Source organism: Nymphaea colorata, chromosome 5 (genome assembly GCF_008831285.2).
Source record: "Nymphaea colorata isolate Beijing-Zhang1983 chromosome 5, ASM883128v2, whole genome shotgun sequence".
NCBI lineage: Eukaryota > Viridiplantae > Streptophyta > Magnoliopsida > Nymphaeales > Nymphaeaceae > Nymphaea > Nymphaea colorata.
Genome location: NC_045142.1, coordinates 19,677,935 through 19,694,072, shown reverse-complemented (window position 1 = coordinate 19,694,072; position 16,138 = coordinate 19,677,935). Strand labels below are relative to the sequence as shown.

The following is a 16,138-nucleotide window of genomic DNA, read 5'->3' as shown; positions in this document are numbered from 1 at the left end:
AAAATTGATATACCAGGAAGTCGGAAACAAAAATTGTCTGCCTACCATCTCCCACCTCATCTTATGTGCCAACGCATGGAGAGATGACAAAATATGCTTCAAAATTTTAGATTACAATAGATTTTTTTTTTTTTTGGGCTTTCCTTTTGTTCGATTTACTGGGCTCAACTGGAAATTGTTTGCTTATGCACTTAATTAGCTTCAGAATATAATTCAATTGTGCCTTGAAAATATTCAAAAAACGGTATATCTTATTATAAACCTAGTCATTGTTAAAATACTACTTACAGACACTGACTATTACAGGAGTCTAAACCGGTTCACCTAATGTAACATTTCTTATGTCATTTTCTTTGAACAGTAAGCAATCCTTCAAGAAAGAAAACCTACCACCAAGCTTTTTCCAAAAGAATACCATGAGAAAACTCAGGCAGAATAGCAGAGTTGAGACAAAATATAAGAAAACTTAACACCTTTCACATTCTCTTCTCTTTCTCTGATCATTTATTCATCCCTCACCTGTCAAGGTGGGGAATCCAATAGTATCCATGTTGTCCACATTAGGAACGACCACAAAGTCAGACCTAAAGTAGGCACTACTGAGTGCTGGTTGATAGGACATCCCAAGGATCCAAGTCAATCCTGTTCATTTGAGGGCACTATTTGTTTTGTTAAGGGTATCTTGGTCTTTTAAAAAAAACATTTTTCCTATTGTGTCCTTATAGGAGGGCATATTATATCCTTCCAGATGGACCATCACATTAAATATTCTCATCACATTAAATATTCTGTTAATGAAATGGAAACATATGTTTGAATGTTTGAGCCTGCGCTCAAAATTGGTAGGTTTATGGAACACTAGACATGAAACTGCCCTGATTTTAGGGATCGGTTTGGAGAAAGAACACTCAATAAGTGTCCAATGAATCCTTCTAAAATCAATAGTTCTAATGTTTCATGAATTTATTATAATATGATATAACATTTAGGAAGATTCATTGGATACACTCTGAATGTTCGAAACTGCACACCTTGAACTCAAGCACTCTATTAAATTTTGTGGGTCAAAGTTGGCAAAAATGTGGCTCCTCTGACCTGCAACAAAGCTTGTTCAGTACATTAAAGAAAAGCAAAAATCTTGACAAGTGGGAGGTCGCAGCTGAGAAGGCATTTTTCTTGTAAAACTGCAAGCAAGTTTATGAAAGGAGACATTTTGAATCCAAACAATTAATTGAAGGAAGGCAACAGATTGTTTATTGAATATTTATAACTTTGCCTTTGATAACTAATGGTTTAGTTGAGAACGAAAAAGAGATGCATGGTTAAAGATTTCTCTCGTATTAAATTCTTCTGTTTTTTTTTTTTTTCTTTTGTAAATTTCGCTCTTTCCAATCCGCCTTTGTTTCCCCGCTCATTTATTAGGCCGACTAGGTAATTTCTTGGGGAAACAATCCTAGGAATATCTAGTAAATGCTAGTGGATTTTATGAAAGAAACTTTTGTAAAATGGTCCCTTATGTAATGACATATTCCAAAATGTCCAATCAGGTTTATTTAATTGGTATATGCCTTGCGCCACTGCTATAACAAATCTTACTTTGCTAATCATGTTTTTGCAAGTTATAATAATGTTTGAACACAATTAACTTGAACAATTTGAAATACCTTCTTTTTCCTCGAAGCCAGACAACCATATTTGATTTTTTAAAACAAGCATATGGTCATAATGACACTAAAACCAAGTAAGGCATTCCCTGCTGAAAAAAGTAGAGAATCTAGTTCTTACATTGACGATTATATATTTCAAAAATAAATAAAGTTAAATCAAATAGACCCAACAAAGTATATGAGGAAACGTTAGCTAGAAATAGCAGACTTAATTACAAAACTTAACTTGTCCATGGATAGTGTAGTTGGTTGGATTAGGAGCATCTGAAAAGACATGTCTCTAATTCAATTTGTATCGGAAACGGGCTTCTTTTTCTGGTGGTGAGTCGTTAACATGTCACTCACTTGGAATTACAAAACTTAACTTTCAGATACAAACTTGGCACAAGGATTGCTACAATTACAACTATTCAAGAACCCAATAGGTTCCATTAATTGGAAGAATAATCTAAATATGACTCGTTTGGCAGGTCCCAAGAAGAATTTATTAGCGCTTAAGAACCAAATTCAAAAAAAAAAACAACGATGGGCAGCTTCCTGTAAAACCTGAGAAAATAATGCTGCTTTTTCAACTTCCCCTAAAAATTAAAAGAGCCCTCGTGTGAACAGGCCCTCCTGCCCCATGCCAGTTGGGAACAAATAACTGTGATCTGCACAAGGTGACTCACCGACACTTCTGTCGTTGAGACCAATAAATCTGCTGTGTAAATGTCTCACCAACATTCACTTCTTGATTTGAATGCCTGCCTGGACTTCTACCTTTCTCAGTCAGTGTTGCAGAGTTGCAGATGAGCAAGAGTGTGAAAGACGGACTGTCGCTGAAGCGCGTACAAAGTTCCTTTCCCACTGTGAACATCTTCAAGGGGCCTTCTGTGCACCACCGTTTCTGATAGGCGGCCGGTTGGTTTGAATTATTGTATTAAATTGCTCCAACACCGGCCACCATAACACTGCCCTAAACCCGAGGAGCAGGGAGAAATAGGAGGATTCTGTTCTCACTTGAAAAATAAGATACTCATCCAAAAGCTTTCTGGGCAATAGAGATTTGATCACTCTCATGCATGTTCTCTCCCCATTTAGGGTAACACACGAGCCCAATCCACCTCAAGTTCATATAGCTCGACCCAACTCGACTCAAAACAATCATCAAACTCAACTCGACGATACAATGCTGAGCTCTAACTAAACTCATCTTACTCGTTTATGTTGAGCATGTCTTTTAACTCATGTAATTTGTTAACTTGTTTAGTTGCTACTCGTTTAATTATCTTCTCATTATAATTCAAAGTTCGTTATGTAGTCGAGTGAGTTTAAACAAGACAGAGTTCTTACAACTCGAACTCGACTCGCTGAACGTTTTGAACCTCAACTCGCTTAACATTTTGAACATACATTTGAACTCAAGTTTGACTCATTTATAAATGAGTCGAGTTCAAGTCGAGTTTTGACGAGCGAGTTTGAGTTGAGTTCAAGCGGACTCGACTTGTTGCGCAGCCCTACTTCCCATAATCTATTTTTATCTTTTGGTGAGCATGAGTATTCATCCTACTACCAAAAGAGAATTGAAGCTCCCATCTAACCCTTCGTTCCACTAAGATATAGGACCTCATTTTGATGTCTCAAAATACTGCCTTCGCCATGCTTTAACTTATGCATTAGTGACCTTCCTTTTGCACCCCATAGAATTGACATCCTGAGGACTCAAACCGAGGGTGTCTACCTCGACCATTGCCAACCCCCTTAGCCACCTAATCCATTTTTATCTTAATCGAATTCGTATTGTTTTTTGGCTTTGTTGGCTAGCCATTTAAATGCCTCTACAGAACATAGCTTTGAATTTGAGTGTTTTTGTAGTTGTCTGTGCTGATTTGAATTGCATAAAAAACCTTAAGCAACCCTTTGAGAACCTGAACAGGGCAATTATCTTTAATTGTCCACTAGATTACATGATCCGTCTTCAATGAGTTGTGCGCAATCGTTTCAGTCGCGCCTAGACGTTGTTATAACAATAAAGTTAGAAGTTATGGAGGGAAATCCTAACATGAATCCAATTATAAATAAGCAAGTTCTACAGGGACCCCACACAAAGAAGATTTTTGAATAGCAGTCCTAATACAAAGCTAGGCTAAGTAAAAATACACGTTGATGATCCAGAGTTGAGCACCATGACAATTCCTGAGCTTATGAAGTCATGGTGTCTGTGGATTGGAACCCTTGGACTTTTCTTCGGAGGACGGCCGGTTCTCCGAGTCCGATTGCCGGATATCTTCGATCATCTTAACCACGTCTGCTATCCGCGGCCGGAGGTCCGGCGTCTTCGCCACACAGGACATTGCTATTTGCAACATCTGCACCATCTCCTCTTCAATGTTCTGGTACCTCATCAGCTCTACGTCGAACACTTCGGCGGTCCACTCCTCCCTCACCACGGACTGAACCCACCTGGGCAGATCCACCACTTCATCACCTCCGGGCGACTGGATCGGAGATTTGCCGGTGAGCATTTCCAGAAGGAGGACGCCGAAGGCGTAGACGTCGGTTTTCTGGGTGATTTTCCGGGTCTCGACCAGCTCCGGCGCGCGGTATCCGGCCATGCGGGAAGGAGGCATGGGCGCGTGCATGAGGGAAGCTAGACCAGAGTCCGAAACACAAGCTGTGAAGTCGGGTGTGAGCAAGACGTTGGAGGATTTTATGTTTCCATGAGCGAATTTTTCGCCGCCTTGAAGGTGAATGTGCTTGACTCCACGAGCAGTTGCAAGTGCGATCTTCACTCTGGTGTCCCAGTCCAAGGGTGTGCTTCCAACACCTCTATGGCCTGTAGATTAAAGAAGCTTTATGAGCGACATTTTCAGGAAAGCATGTAAGAAATTAGCACTGTTTGAAACAGAGGATGAAGAGTTGGATCGGCCTTTAACAAATTCACAGATCATATCCTTGATGCAGTACACGAAATAATACAACAATGTCGCCGGAAAGAGGAGCATTTCCGGACCAAGATAGTGCAAAATCTTAGTTGCAGACATGAATGTTAATGGGAAAATGTCAAAAGTTGGGATGGAATTGAATTGCAGAAAGTAAAAGAGTTACCATGAAGAAGAGCAGACAAGCTTCCTCCTGCGATGTAGTCGTAAACCAAGAGTTTCTCGTCCTTGGAGTAGTAATACGCACGCAATGGCACCACATTCGGGTGCAGGCCGACCCTCCCCACAATATCCATCTGCTGCTCGAAATCCCTCTTCCCCACCACGACCTCCTTCAATCGCTTCACCACCACTGTCGTTCCTTCTTCTAGCACTGCCTTGTACGCGGTCCCGTAGCTCCCTTTCCCCAATACTTCGGCCGAGGCCCTCAGTAGATCTTCCAAGTCGAAATTATAAGAACAACCTTCAAAAAACACCAGCTTGTTCTTCTCTGCTTCTTGAGCTGCCGTGGCAAATTCATCCTTCGGCTTGTCTGTCCCGGCCTTCTTGCCCTTGGTCGCCGCAACACTGCCAGATCCGTCAGACTTTCGTCTGAGGCAGCATATTAGGAGGGCGACGGCGAGAAGAAAGATCAATGAGGAGCCACCAATGGCGATGGCAAGAATCACAGCAGTGCTGAGTTTTCTTTTGCCGCTCTTCTCGGCTGTGGGAGGAGGAGGAGGGGAAGAAGAAGGTGGAGTGTTCGGAGCGCATTGAAGCAGAGGCAGACCGCATAGCAGAGAGTTGCCCAAGAAGGAGGCACTAGAGAACCTTTGAAGCGAGCTTGGAATCTGACCACTGAGATTGTTATAGCTGAGATTGAGGCGCCTCAGATTTGGGATGTTGAGATCGGGAACAGGTCCAGTAAGAGCATTGTCCTGTAGGTTTAGTGTGGTGAGCCTGGTCAGATTGTTCAACGAGGTTGGGATGCTCCCAGTTAAGGAGTTAGATGATAAATCAATGACAACGAGCTTATGGGCAAGCGTACGCGGGATGTCGCCGGAGAAGTTGTTTCTCTGGAGGAATAGATACCGGAGAGAATGAAGAGAGACCAAATCGGAGGGGAGAGCTCCGGCAAGCCCATTAGATCGGAGACTGAGTGTGCGCAGACCGGTGAGGTTCCCAAGTGTGGAAGGAGGGATGGGACCAACAAGGCCAACGCCAGGAAGGCGGAGGTTACGCACATGCGAGCCGTCAGGCGAGCAGGTGACCCCAACCCAAGTGCTGCAAACCGGATTCGACTGGTTCCAGTTGAGTTTCCTGGCATGGGGGACAGCGGAGGAGAATGCTAGAAGGGCTTGACGGTCGGAAACCAGATCGCCGGTCACCGGAGAGAGTAAAAGAAGCGAAAGAAACAAGAGCAAGGAACGGACGAGGAAGGCATCAGATGAGGGGCTTCTCATCTGGACTGATCTTGCCAAGCCGCCCTCGGAATAGGAAGAAGCAACAGGTTTTCTTGCTGGTTCCGCCATTAAATTATTGCATGCAAAAGAATAAATCAGGCTACCTCACCTGCATGTCAAAAGAAAAATTTCCAGTGTGTCAGCGCTGCTGGGACCTCCTTTTATAAAGCTCGCACTAATATTCTATCTTGTCTCCATGGAGAGCACATGAATTATAATTTATATAACAAACTATCCGAGGGTAGTTTACAGAAACAACCACCTCAGTTGTTTACCTCTTTAAGGATTCCAACTTTCCTCAACAGAGTAAGATTCTGAACATGACAGCATGCTCAACCAATTTCTAAGAAGAAATTCTAATGACCCTCCTCCTCATAGGCAACTTTCAACAATCTCAGCCATGGTGGAAGGGCCCTCCTCATTAAATTCATGGAGGCGAGGATAGAAGAAAGAAGACCTCCGTGCAATTAGGTGGAACATAGTTACAGCTCGAACCACTCCTTCCAAGAAATTGTAACCAGGAGACAAACAACGACGTTGCCCATACGGCCTTTCCAAATGTACTGCAAGCCAAAGTTAACCAGACTCCTTATCTTAACAGGACTCATCATTGATCATTTTATACCAAATGACCTCTTATCGACTCAAATTATTTTATCCAACTCTCCTAACCATCAAAAGCGGAGTGAGAACAGTTAGTGTGGATGGAGCTTCACTGACAACAACCGAAAACAAGGAGCAGTTTCATTTTACCAAGATAAGAGTCCGGCTGGGACCACACACCATTTGCGACTCAGATTTTTGCCAACCTTTCATGGGTAGAGCTTAAATGTTCATCTAGGGCCACTATTGTTTTTATCGAAATTTTAGAGCAGCTGACGGAACTAAATTTTTGAAAAAAAAAAACCATCTATAAAAACAAATTTTTTCTAAAATTCAGCCGGATTTGTTTTTCAAAATTTCAAATATTGGCTTAAGATCCTTTAGTTTTCTCATTGAATATGAATTTTTACTGCTAACTATCAAGTAAGGACCAGAGACTCAAATATGTCGCCTAGAAACTTATCGATTTTATACTTTAACGTTGCTTTGACGAAACAATGAAGAATGTGTTGCGTCAGTTCGCAAGTCTTTAACTTGATCTGGCAATAATAACGGTCAATGAGAGCTCATACACAGAAAAGAAAAACATAAATAAATAACCAGACTTGTTTCCAAAACATACGAAATTTTTCAGTCTTAACTAATGACTCACATTTTAGAATTCTTTTAGAAGCACTAGTACTAATTATCAATATCAGTACGCATCTGCCTATATACCAGCTTATGTGCATTGCAACTAGTATTTAAGAACAAAATATTATTCACTTTTAATAAAGTAATAACAAATATTTGTTTTTAAATTTCCTAAGTAAAAAAAAATAAAAATAAAAAAAGCTGATCAGTCCTACACTATTTCTTCTGTTCTTCCTCTAGTCAATTGGTAAGGTTGCAGATTGTAGAAGAACTGGCCGCAAGGCAGCTAGACATTGTGAACCTTGGGTCAAAATCAAACTCGATACGTCCAAAAAAGTTAACAGAACCATCGTACCAAATCTGACTCATTTGCAACCTTAGATATCTGGTGGTGCCCAAGCTTTCCAGAGCTGAACCATCGCACCAAGTCCCAATGGCCCCATTAAAGAACCACGGAACCCCACAACGCCCATCGAGACCAGGTTGGCGGCCTCTGTCTCAACTCCGGTATTTCACATCTCCTCTACCAAAGACGACAATGAAAAGGGGAAAAGTCCAGAGGAGCAAGGTTGTAAATATCAATACTCTTCCTAAACATATGCCGTCTGCTCATGCGTTTTTCCTATATCAGTAGTTTCAAATATTCTTATATTAAAAAATTACAAAAGCAACTTTTTCTTATTTATTTATTTACATATCAACCAATCGGAGAGGGAATGTGAAAGAGAACCTAGGAAATCCAAAAGGTGGCAAAGAAAAATAAGACAAATTAAAAGCTGCAAAATCAAATAACCAAAGGACGTCAAAGAAAAGGTTCAGAAGAGAACAAGGGAAAACAGAGGGAGTTGAAAGATGCCCCTACGAAAATCCAAAAGGTAGTAAAGTGGAATGAGCCAAATTAAAATCGCAAAATAGGCTGGCACATAGGAGATCAATGAGGGGCCAGCAGAAAAGGGCGGAGTCCGTCAGCAATGTCTCCGTCATGCTCAAGCCAACACAGCACCAGAAACAATGCTGTACATATTGGTATCGGAGCTGCTTTTGTATCGGATTTTTAAATGAGACGAATGCGTTACACCTGAAATGGTATTTTAAATTTCGCTATTTTGTACTTAGAAACTTGAATATATATATATATATATATATATATATATATATATATGTAAGAGGCTTTTCGAGCAGAATAAGCTGATGCAAGCCAACATGGTCGATTAGACCAGTTTAGCAACCTGCACTTATAAGGATATTTATCAGTTATATATCAGGTTGGCGCCATATCATGCTTGTTGACCTGTAGAGAGCCTACAGGGCCACAGGCTGATAAATACTGAGCTAACAAGCACTGATGTTAACAATCACTTCTGAACAGTAGCGGAGCTAGTCACTTTAGGTTGAGGAGTACTATTTAAAAATTTGGGATACTAATATATATATATATATGTATATATATATAAAACTAAAGTCACCTATATAAAAATAATGGAAATTTGAGGGGTTGGCATGGGCAATTGCCGGTGCAGTCCGATGTGGATTTGCTGCTGCTTTCAAAAGCACAGAAGAACAACGAACACAAAGGGAATGGAAGGTATGGAAGGGGGGTTTGTCCATATTCAAGGGCCTCTGGAGGGTAAAACGTTCTAGAAATCACAGCGATTGGAATTTTATGCATTGCCAAAAAGGACGAAGGACAAGTAATAATAAATTGGGGAGCCCGCACCCCACCGCGACATCTATGCTTTAATAATTCTACGACGTTCGCATTAAAGGCTTTTCTGTTACTACCATTTCTCAATTTCGATCTTTTTCCAAGTTAAAAAGGCGCGCTAGGGCGCCCTTTTTTTGGTGAAAAGAAGGAAAAGCAACGGGTCACTCTAAATTCGGCTTCAACCATTCTCAAAATAAATAAAAGAATTTTTTTGCTTCGTTTAGCCATTTTGCAAACTTATGTCTGTCTTTTACTTTCTTTCAAATTCTTGTTTTTCTTTTAAATTGAAGTATTAGATAGAAAAGGGATACTCTTCTAATGAAAAATAATAGCTACTTTTGTGAGAAAAATTGCGATTCCGCCTTCTTATTTTTAAAAGCACATTTATAATAGACAACCAACTCACTATTTTTCTCTTCCACTAGTAATGTAATGTGCTGGCAGTGAAAAGATAAAAATGGAGAATTGGGAGAAAAGAAGATGGAAGGTCATTTTGGAGAGAGAGTAGGTCAGCTGCAGTGAAAAATCGGTATACCAAACCTATTTATGCACCAAAAGGCTTATAGTGAAAAACCAAGACCTTTTACAATAATAATTTAAACGGCAGCATGTTTCAATCAACAAATAATGATTAAGACACATTTATTACGTCTATATTGTGAAGTCATACGAAGAGTGGACATTTGTTTTTGGTCCACTTGGTCCACTAATCACACCTAATATCTAGCATTTTCTACTTTTTTTCCTTTCAACGTCAACCAAATGCTTGCGGTTTTCACCTCCAGAACATTACATAATCTACATGAAAACGACATCTTTTATTATATAAATAATTTTTTTTAAGACTTTGAAAATCAGTCATTTGAATTCTTTTATTTTCACATGAACAAAAAAATGATTTTCTAGTCGATTTGAATTGAAGCCTACATTTGAATAATAGTTTTTCTAAGAACAAATAAAGTGATAATAAGATTGATCAAGTCTCCTGCGTATAAAAAGGAAAAAATAGTAACAGGACACGATTTAATTAATTTAAAAATTATTTTAAAATTAAAGTAGAAGCATGTCTGGATCGGTCATCATCATATTAACAACGTCATCATCTTTGTTATGTCTCGGTCCTTATCGACCAATGCACACTGTATAAGCCCTTTATCGTAAGGCAGCCATGGGCCAAAACGGCCCCGTTAGCATATTGGTGAATGATCCATATGAGACGTGTATTAGCCAATATACGAATACAAATCTATTGCTTTAATTTTTTTAACATAAAGATATTTTAAGATACGATACATCCGTGGCCGAACCAGCCCCCACACAAAATATGTTCATTTTCACACTACTGGCTTGAAATATTTGATTGTTTATATATATATATATATATATATATATATATATATATATATATAATGCCCCTATTTTTGAAATTCTTCAAAATTTCTGGCTCTGCCAGCAATACAGGCTGAAATTATCAGCTTGTATCGGCTGGTACGGATTACTCCAACACTGATGCCGACAGCATCGCTACTTTGTCTCTCTATTTAGTAAAAATTCTTCCGTCCACATCAACTTTCAAATGGGACTCGTTAATAATAGTTCAAAATTATTCTCCTTAGTTTCTCTCCTAAAATTCCTTCATTTTATTTAAATAAGAAATAAATTACCAACACTTTGATTTCCAAAAGCTAACAACCCCTCTTCCTCTCTCTACTTTAGTTCGTGAAACGGTGCGCGGCACCAGCCTCATACTAACCATAATAATAAAGCTTTATTCCGGAAAAACAAACACAACTACCAATCCCGTGCAAATAATGACCAATCTCATCAATGCGGAATTTTGCTTTCATAGAAAAGGAACCAGTCATCTTTTTTTAGTGATCCGGACGTACCTTTCAGCATTTTGCTTTCCTGCTGGAAATCAAGCCCGAAGCTGAGGTATCGCCATCAGTTAAAAAGCTGCAATGCAAACCTGCTTCGAGAAGGACGCAACCACGTTAAAGATGGCCAAAAAACGGGTAGGTAAGATAAAAGGATGGTGGCAAGTTCGGAATTTATGACCTTTCAGATTTTTATTAGAAATGGATATTTCATACATTCTTGACATGGTGGTCGATGTGAACACCTTTTTCCTTTTTTCCTAAACTACTCCCCCATAATTATACTTCAAATCATTCGTTTCTGCTCTGCCCAAATTCTCCTTTATCATCCTTTCTAGATATAAGGTGATGGCCATCTAAAAACCCAGTTTAGTGGCTGATTTATGTTAAAGATATTGCTAAACATGCTCCAACAAAAAATAAAAAATAAAAAAAAGTGGATAAGTGTGTGTGTGTGTGTGTCTATATATACCATCAGGACCTCCCTCCAATCACATTGACCAGATCTTCTATGAATCTGGATCTGGTCATTCGTAGCAGATCTGGTCAATGTGATTGGGGGGAGATCCGAATGAAAATTCATATAGAGTTAAAAAGAAAGCGTCAATATATCATATACAAATAACATTTGCGAGGGTTTAAAACTCAATAGTTCCAAACTGAACGAAAGAAAAAAAAAATACACATCCCTACTCTAAAAGGCTCACCCGCCATCTTCCTTGCCATGCAGCCGGCAAGCCCAGAGTAGGGATCAACGGTTCTCTCACTGGAGGAGGGCAAGGGAGGAGGTCATCAACCCTTTGCGCCAACAGAGGCCGTTGGTAACCCCCTGCCGTGCAGCAAGGGACCGTGAACCGAGACAGAGATGGTCAATGATGACACCACCCTCTCCTCCGGCAAAGCCTGAGGTCAACCGTTGCTGTTGACCTTGTTAACACAGTCAGGGTTGATCCCGTCGTCGACCTTTTCTTTCGAATTGAAAGGTAAGTTTATCTATCCAATTTACCGTTTTCTCTTTGAAGGCAGCTTTTTGAAAATTTGTTGAAATAGGAAAGCTACTGTGATGTGTAATTCCATGTTCCATACGCGGTGATACATAATTTTTCCTCCCTGAAAATTAAGTAGGTAAGCCAAATGAAATGTGTTCGTCAACTCCGTTTGTGGAGTTCCATTGAAAGATCACTCGGAGCAGGCTCCATATGTAACTCCGCTTGTGGAGTCAGAATTCAAAAAATAGAACGAAATTTTCCGAGACATATATATATAAGCACTAAATTTCAGGTTTTGTCTCTCCCGTATGATTTGTCAATTCTAAAGTAGAGAAGGTAGTTATATGAAGAGACAAAAAAAAGGAAATGAAGAGAGAGAAAACAATGAGGGACTAAGATGAAAAAAGTGGATAGTAGAAAAAAAGATTAAGAGAGGAAAACGAATGAGTGAGGAAGAAATAGGAAACAATAGAAATGATCCTCAGTCTTCATTAATTTTGGAAGTCCTAAACCATTCTTAAACAAGACTAGAAAGCCCTTACACATACAATTGGCATTTTCTGTCAACGTTTTGGTGCGGAATAGAGGAGACGGATTTCTGAGGGCTAAAGAAAATGAAAAGATGAGTACGAAGATTTTTTCATGGGAAAGATGGACTTGAAATGTCTCGTAAGACAGCAAAGAAACATTTACGGTTAAATAGGCGTTAATGGTAAGCTACGACCGAGACCTACAGCATTAAGCTCTTGACTTACTCAACTTTACTCGTTTCACCAACCACTAGCCCCACGGAGCATTTCCTGGCTCTGAAACCTGCTGACGTCTTAACAATTAAGGCATGAAGGATTAAGTTAAGCCAGTTACCCCATCCTTTATAACCAATGTATTGAAGATGGTACGGTATTAAAGAACATAAATGACCTTATCCTATTTCTCTCGGTGTTTCAACCTATTGAGTTAGAAGTTAGAACTATGGTGATGGTTTCTGCAGTCAATAATTGGTTTAGCATTTCTTTTCGCACATTGGAGACATACAGAAAAAACAGAGAGAAAGAAGTAGACAGCTCAGCCATCTATACAAGTCTAATGTACCAGTAAGTCATCGTATAAGGAGAACAATTACCTGTATTTGTAGATGCCGTATAGACCGCTTTTCAGAACCGCCGTTGACGCAGCGCCTTGGCCCTCAGAATCGTACAAAACTGCAGCGGAATCGAACGACGCTGTCAGATGACATCAGTCTCCGCTTAAAAAGCGGCCAAGGATTCCCTCCTAAAATGACTTTCTAACAGGCCGGAATAAAGTAAGAACCTTAGCCATTCCAACAATTTCAATAATTTCACCAACTTCTCGTCAATCTTCCAAGACAATTTTTCAGTATGACAACAAGGAAACACAGCTTTTCTTTTGAAGGAAAATTACTAGGAGAAAGAATGAATACAGCAGAGATTGATGAAGCTAACAAAACTGATAAGCATCTTGGAATGTCAACTAAATATTTGGGATAAAAGCCGAGATGCACCCTGTCGCACTTTGACTCGAAAACGCCAAAAGAGACCACCGATTCTCCCTAATTCTCCAGAGCAGCACCTCGGGCAACTTGCAGTTGCGCTCCAACTCCAATTCCCCGTCCCAACAACCCAAGACATTTGACTCCGGACGGCACAAAAGTGGCCGGCCTTACAGGGACGCACTTTGCCGTGCGAGGACAGATGAGATGGCACGGACCATGGAGTCACGGTTTTTCAGTAAGAAAGGGGAGGCAACGAAAGAATAGTATTTTCCCATAAAACAAGGGGAGGCAAAAAACAAATAGATTTATGAGTAAAAAACAAAAAAAAGGAATTGGTGGACACATTGTTGCGGGATCACCGTTAGCGTGGCTTCATAATCACACCAACGCCCCAAAACGAAGAAAAGGCGTTACTTGGGAGTTGCTTCGACATAGAAACTGGTGATCTCTTCCCACAGTCCCAGGCGAAACCGCAAATATAGGCGAGAGATCAGAAATAAAGGGGCACACAATTTTTTCCGGTGGGTGAAACCAGCTAAATGTCAAAATATTGGGGAAAGTCAAAAACTAATAAAAAAATCCTCCCAAACACTGTTTGTTTGTGGTAAATAGAGTGAGCGTGCCCGAGAGAGGACGAAAGGCACGGTAAAACATTAATGGAGCTCGTATTGTTAAAAGGCTCAAAGAAGAACCCTTTTCTCCAACCGAAGAAGGGCGAAATGGACTCTGATTGCTATAACGAAGTAAAACCAGAAAACTTCTGTAGAAGAAGGAAGCTCTTCTGTGTATCAATCCACCCCTCTTTTCCTAGTTCACCGTGAAAAAGAAGCAATGAAGAAGAAGATCAAAAACATTTGGATTAACTATGCGGCTGGAATGGAATGCGAAGCGTCGCTGTAAAGAAAATCCATCGAGTATGCTTTACAAAATCCAGCTTTTATAATATTGAGGGGAAAGAGAGAACAAAGGCGTCTTCGACTGCATTTTGCTACGAACTTCTTCACCAGTGACGGACGCTTCCGATCCTTCCGGGTTTTCGTCGAAAAAGCTCCCATATTTTTGCTGGAAGAACACTTCCAGAAGTTAAAAAAAGCGCCTTGAAGTCCAAAAGGGAAGGAGCCTCATTAGCGGATGACACAACAAAAGGACTGAAGCTCCGTTGGCTTCAAAAACCCTAGAGACCTCAAACACTGCCCAGAACACCGAAATAAGTGCCTTCTCGGAGGGAAAACTTTAGATCCATAAGATTTCCAGAAGGAGAACACAATGTAGAAAGAAATTCCTCTGCTTTAGCACTAAAATCAGCCATTAAACATCGAACACTCTCTATTCGACCACTCCAGAAATCCGAGCATCTCCGGAACCAAAAGCAAGCTAAACTTGACAGGAAAAACAGACAGAAACTAGCAGGAGAGAGATTTTCACGCACCTGAGTAGGCACTGTGCTGACCGTTGAAATTCGCAGATCTCCGGCAACGAGTCCGCAATCCGCCATTGGAGCTCAAGATCAGAGCTTCAAGCGCTCTCAAAACCGATGCTTTCGGGAAAGAATCAATTTAAAAATCTGAAAGAGAAAAACGGAAGGGAAAAGGAAGAGGAAAAAGCAGATCGGAAAGAAGGGAACAGGGGAAAAGGAGAAAGCGGGAGCGAAGAGTGAGAGTGAAGAATTCTAAAGTTTTATTTTTATTTTTTTTTAATCCCAATCCGTTCAGAATTAGAGAGGTAGCTTTCTCGTCTGTAGTTTCACAAAGGAACCCATCTTTTTTGCTGAATTCTTTACTACCTGCTCATCGTTTTTCATAATTTTTTAAATGGGTGTCACGGGTTTCGAGGCGATCCAAATTGAAATTAAATATACCTAATATCGATGCTGGAAATGTCTGTGCGTATCGGCTGCATCGTATCGGCTGATACGTACCCTTAAATAATCGACTTATATATCAGGTGGGTATATTAATAAAATATATTTTAAATTAGTTTTAAACTATTTTTTTCTTATGCTACAGTATTTCCAATAATTTGTAAAGAGAATCTGAGTATAAAAAAAATAAAAACTAGTATGAATACTTGATTTCCGATTTTCGTTTATCTATAAGAACACAACCATTTGTCTGAATGATCTTATTAACTTCAGCCATTGTGACATAATCATATCGAAAGGTGCAAAAAGGCAAATTGATATGGAGAGCATGTATTAATGTTAAAATATCAAATTCGAGTTTGAGTTTTCATCTGGATTTGAACCAAGTCTGATTGACTCGGATTATATATATGGGTCGGATCCAATATGCTTTAAATATGGTAAGAATTTATTTGAGTTCTATTTCTTTTTTCCAGAAGTGCCTAAGTATTTGGTTATATATAATAAAAAAAATCATACCCAAATTTTTTTTTAATGTTGTTACAAATCCTATAGGTTTCGTACCACAAATGGGTTTCTGGATCTAATCTAGTTTTGAGTTTTGAATTAACAGTTAATTAAATTTAGATCCAATAATTATGATTTTTTATTTTTTAAATATAATTTGTCTACGTTGCTGGAATTATGGAAAGGTATGGAAGAACAATTTGGACAAAATAGATAGTGGCATTTGATACTCTCCAATCTCAGACTCAAAAGGCTCATCTTGTAATCTATGCTACGTAAGGTTCACTGTTTAAACAAACACGGATTTTAGTAAGGTGGATTTGATGCCCTCACTTCTTTGATAGCCTCCGATCTTGGATCTGAAGCTACATAAAACGGTGTGTTTTAAGAGATCCTCTGTTTAGTAGATTTGAACATGAT

The 16,138-nt window shown here is 39.7% G+C and overlaps 1 protein-coding gene across 2 annotated transcripts; it reads right to left on the bottom strand.

The window, feature by feature from the left end:
- Positions 1 to 3,681: 3,681 nt before the first annotated feature.
- Positions 3,682 to 15,024, bottom strand: LOC116254535 (probable inactive receptor kinase At5g58300). Of its 2 annotated transcripts, XM_031629980.2 has the most exons (5): positions 14,780 to 15,024; positions 12,961 to 13,039; positions 10,861 to 10,940; positions 4,755 to 6,139; positions 3,682 to 4,482 (listed from the first exon to the last, which is right to left on the bottom strand). In XM_031629980.2, the coding sequence occupies exons 4-5, from the start codon at positions 6,097 to 6,099 to the stop codon at positions 3,857 to 3,859; spliced, it is 1,971 nt and encodes a 656-aa protein (XP_031485840.1). In that variant the 5' UTR covers positions 6,100 to 6,139; positions 10,861 to 10,940; positions 12,961 to 13,039; positions 14,780 to 15,024; the 3' UTR covers positions 3,682 to 3,856. The 2 variants fall into 2 exon arrangements, with proteins under 2 accessions (XP_031485840.1, XP_031485842.1); XM_031629982.2 differs by lacking the exons at positions 10,861 to 10,940; positions 12,961 to 13,039; positions 14,780 to 15,024 and adding an exon at positions 6,306 to 7,038.
- Positions 15,025 to 16,138: the final 1,114 nt, after the last annotated feature.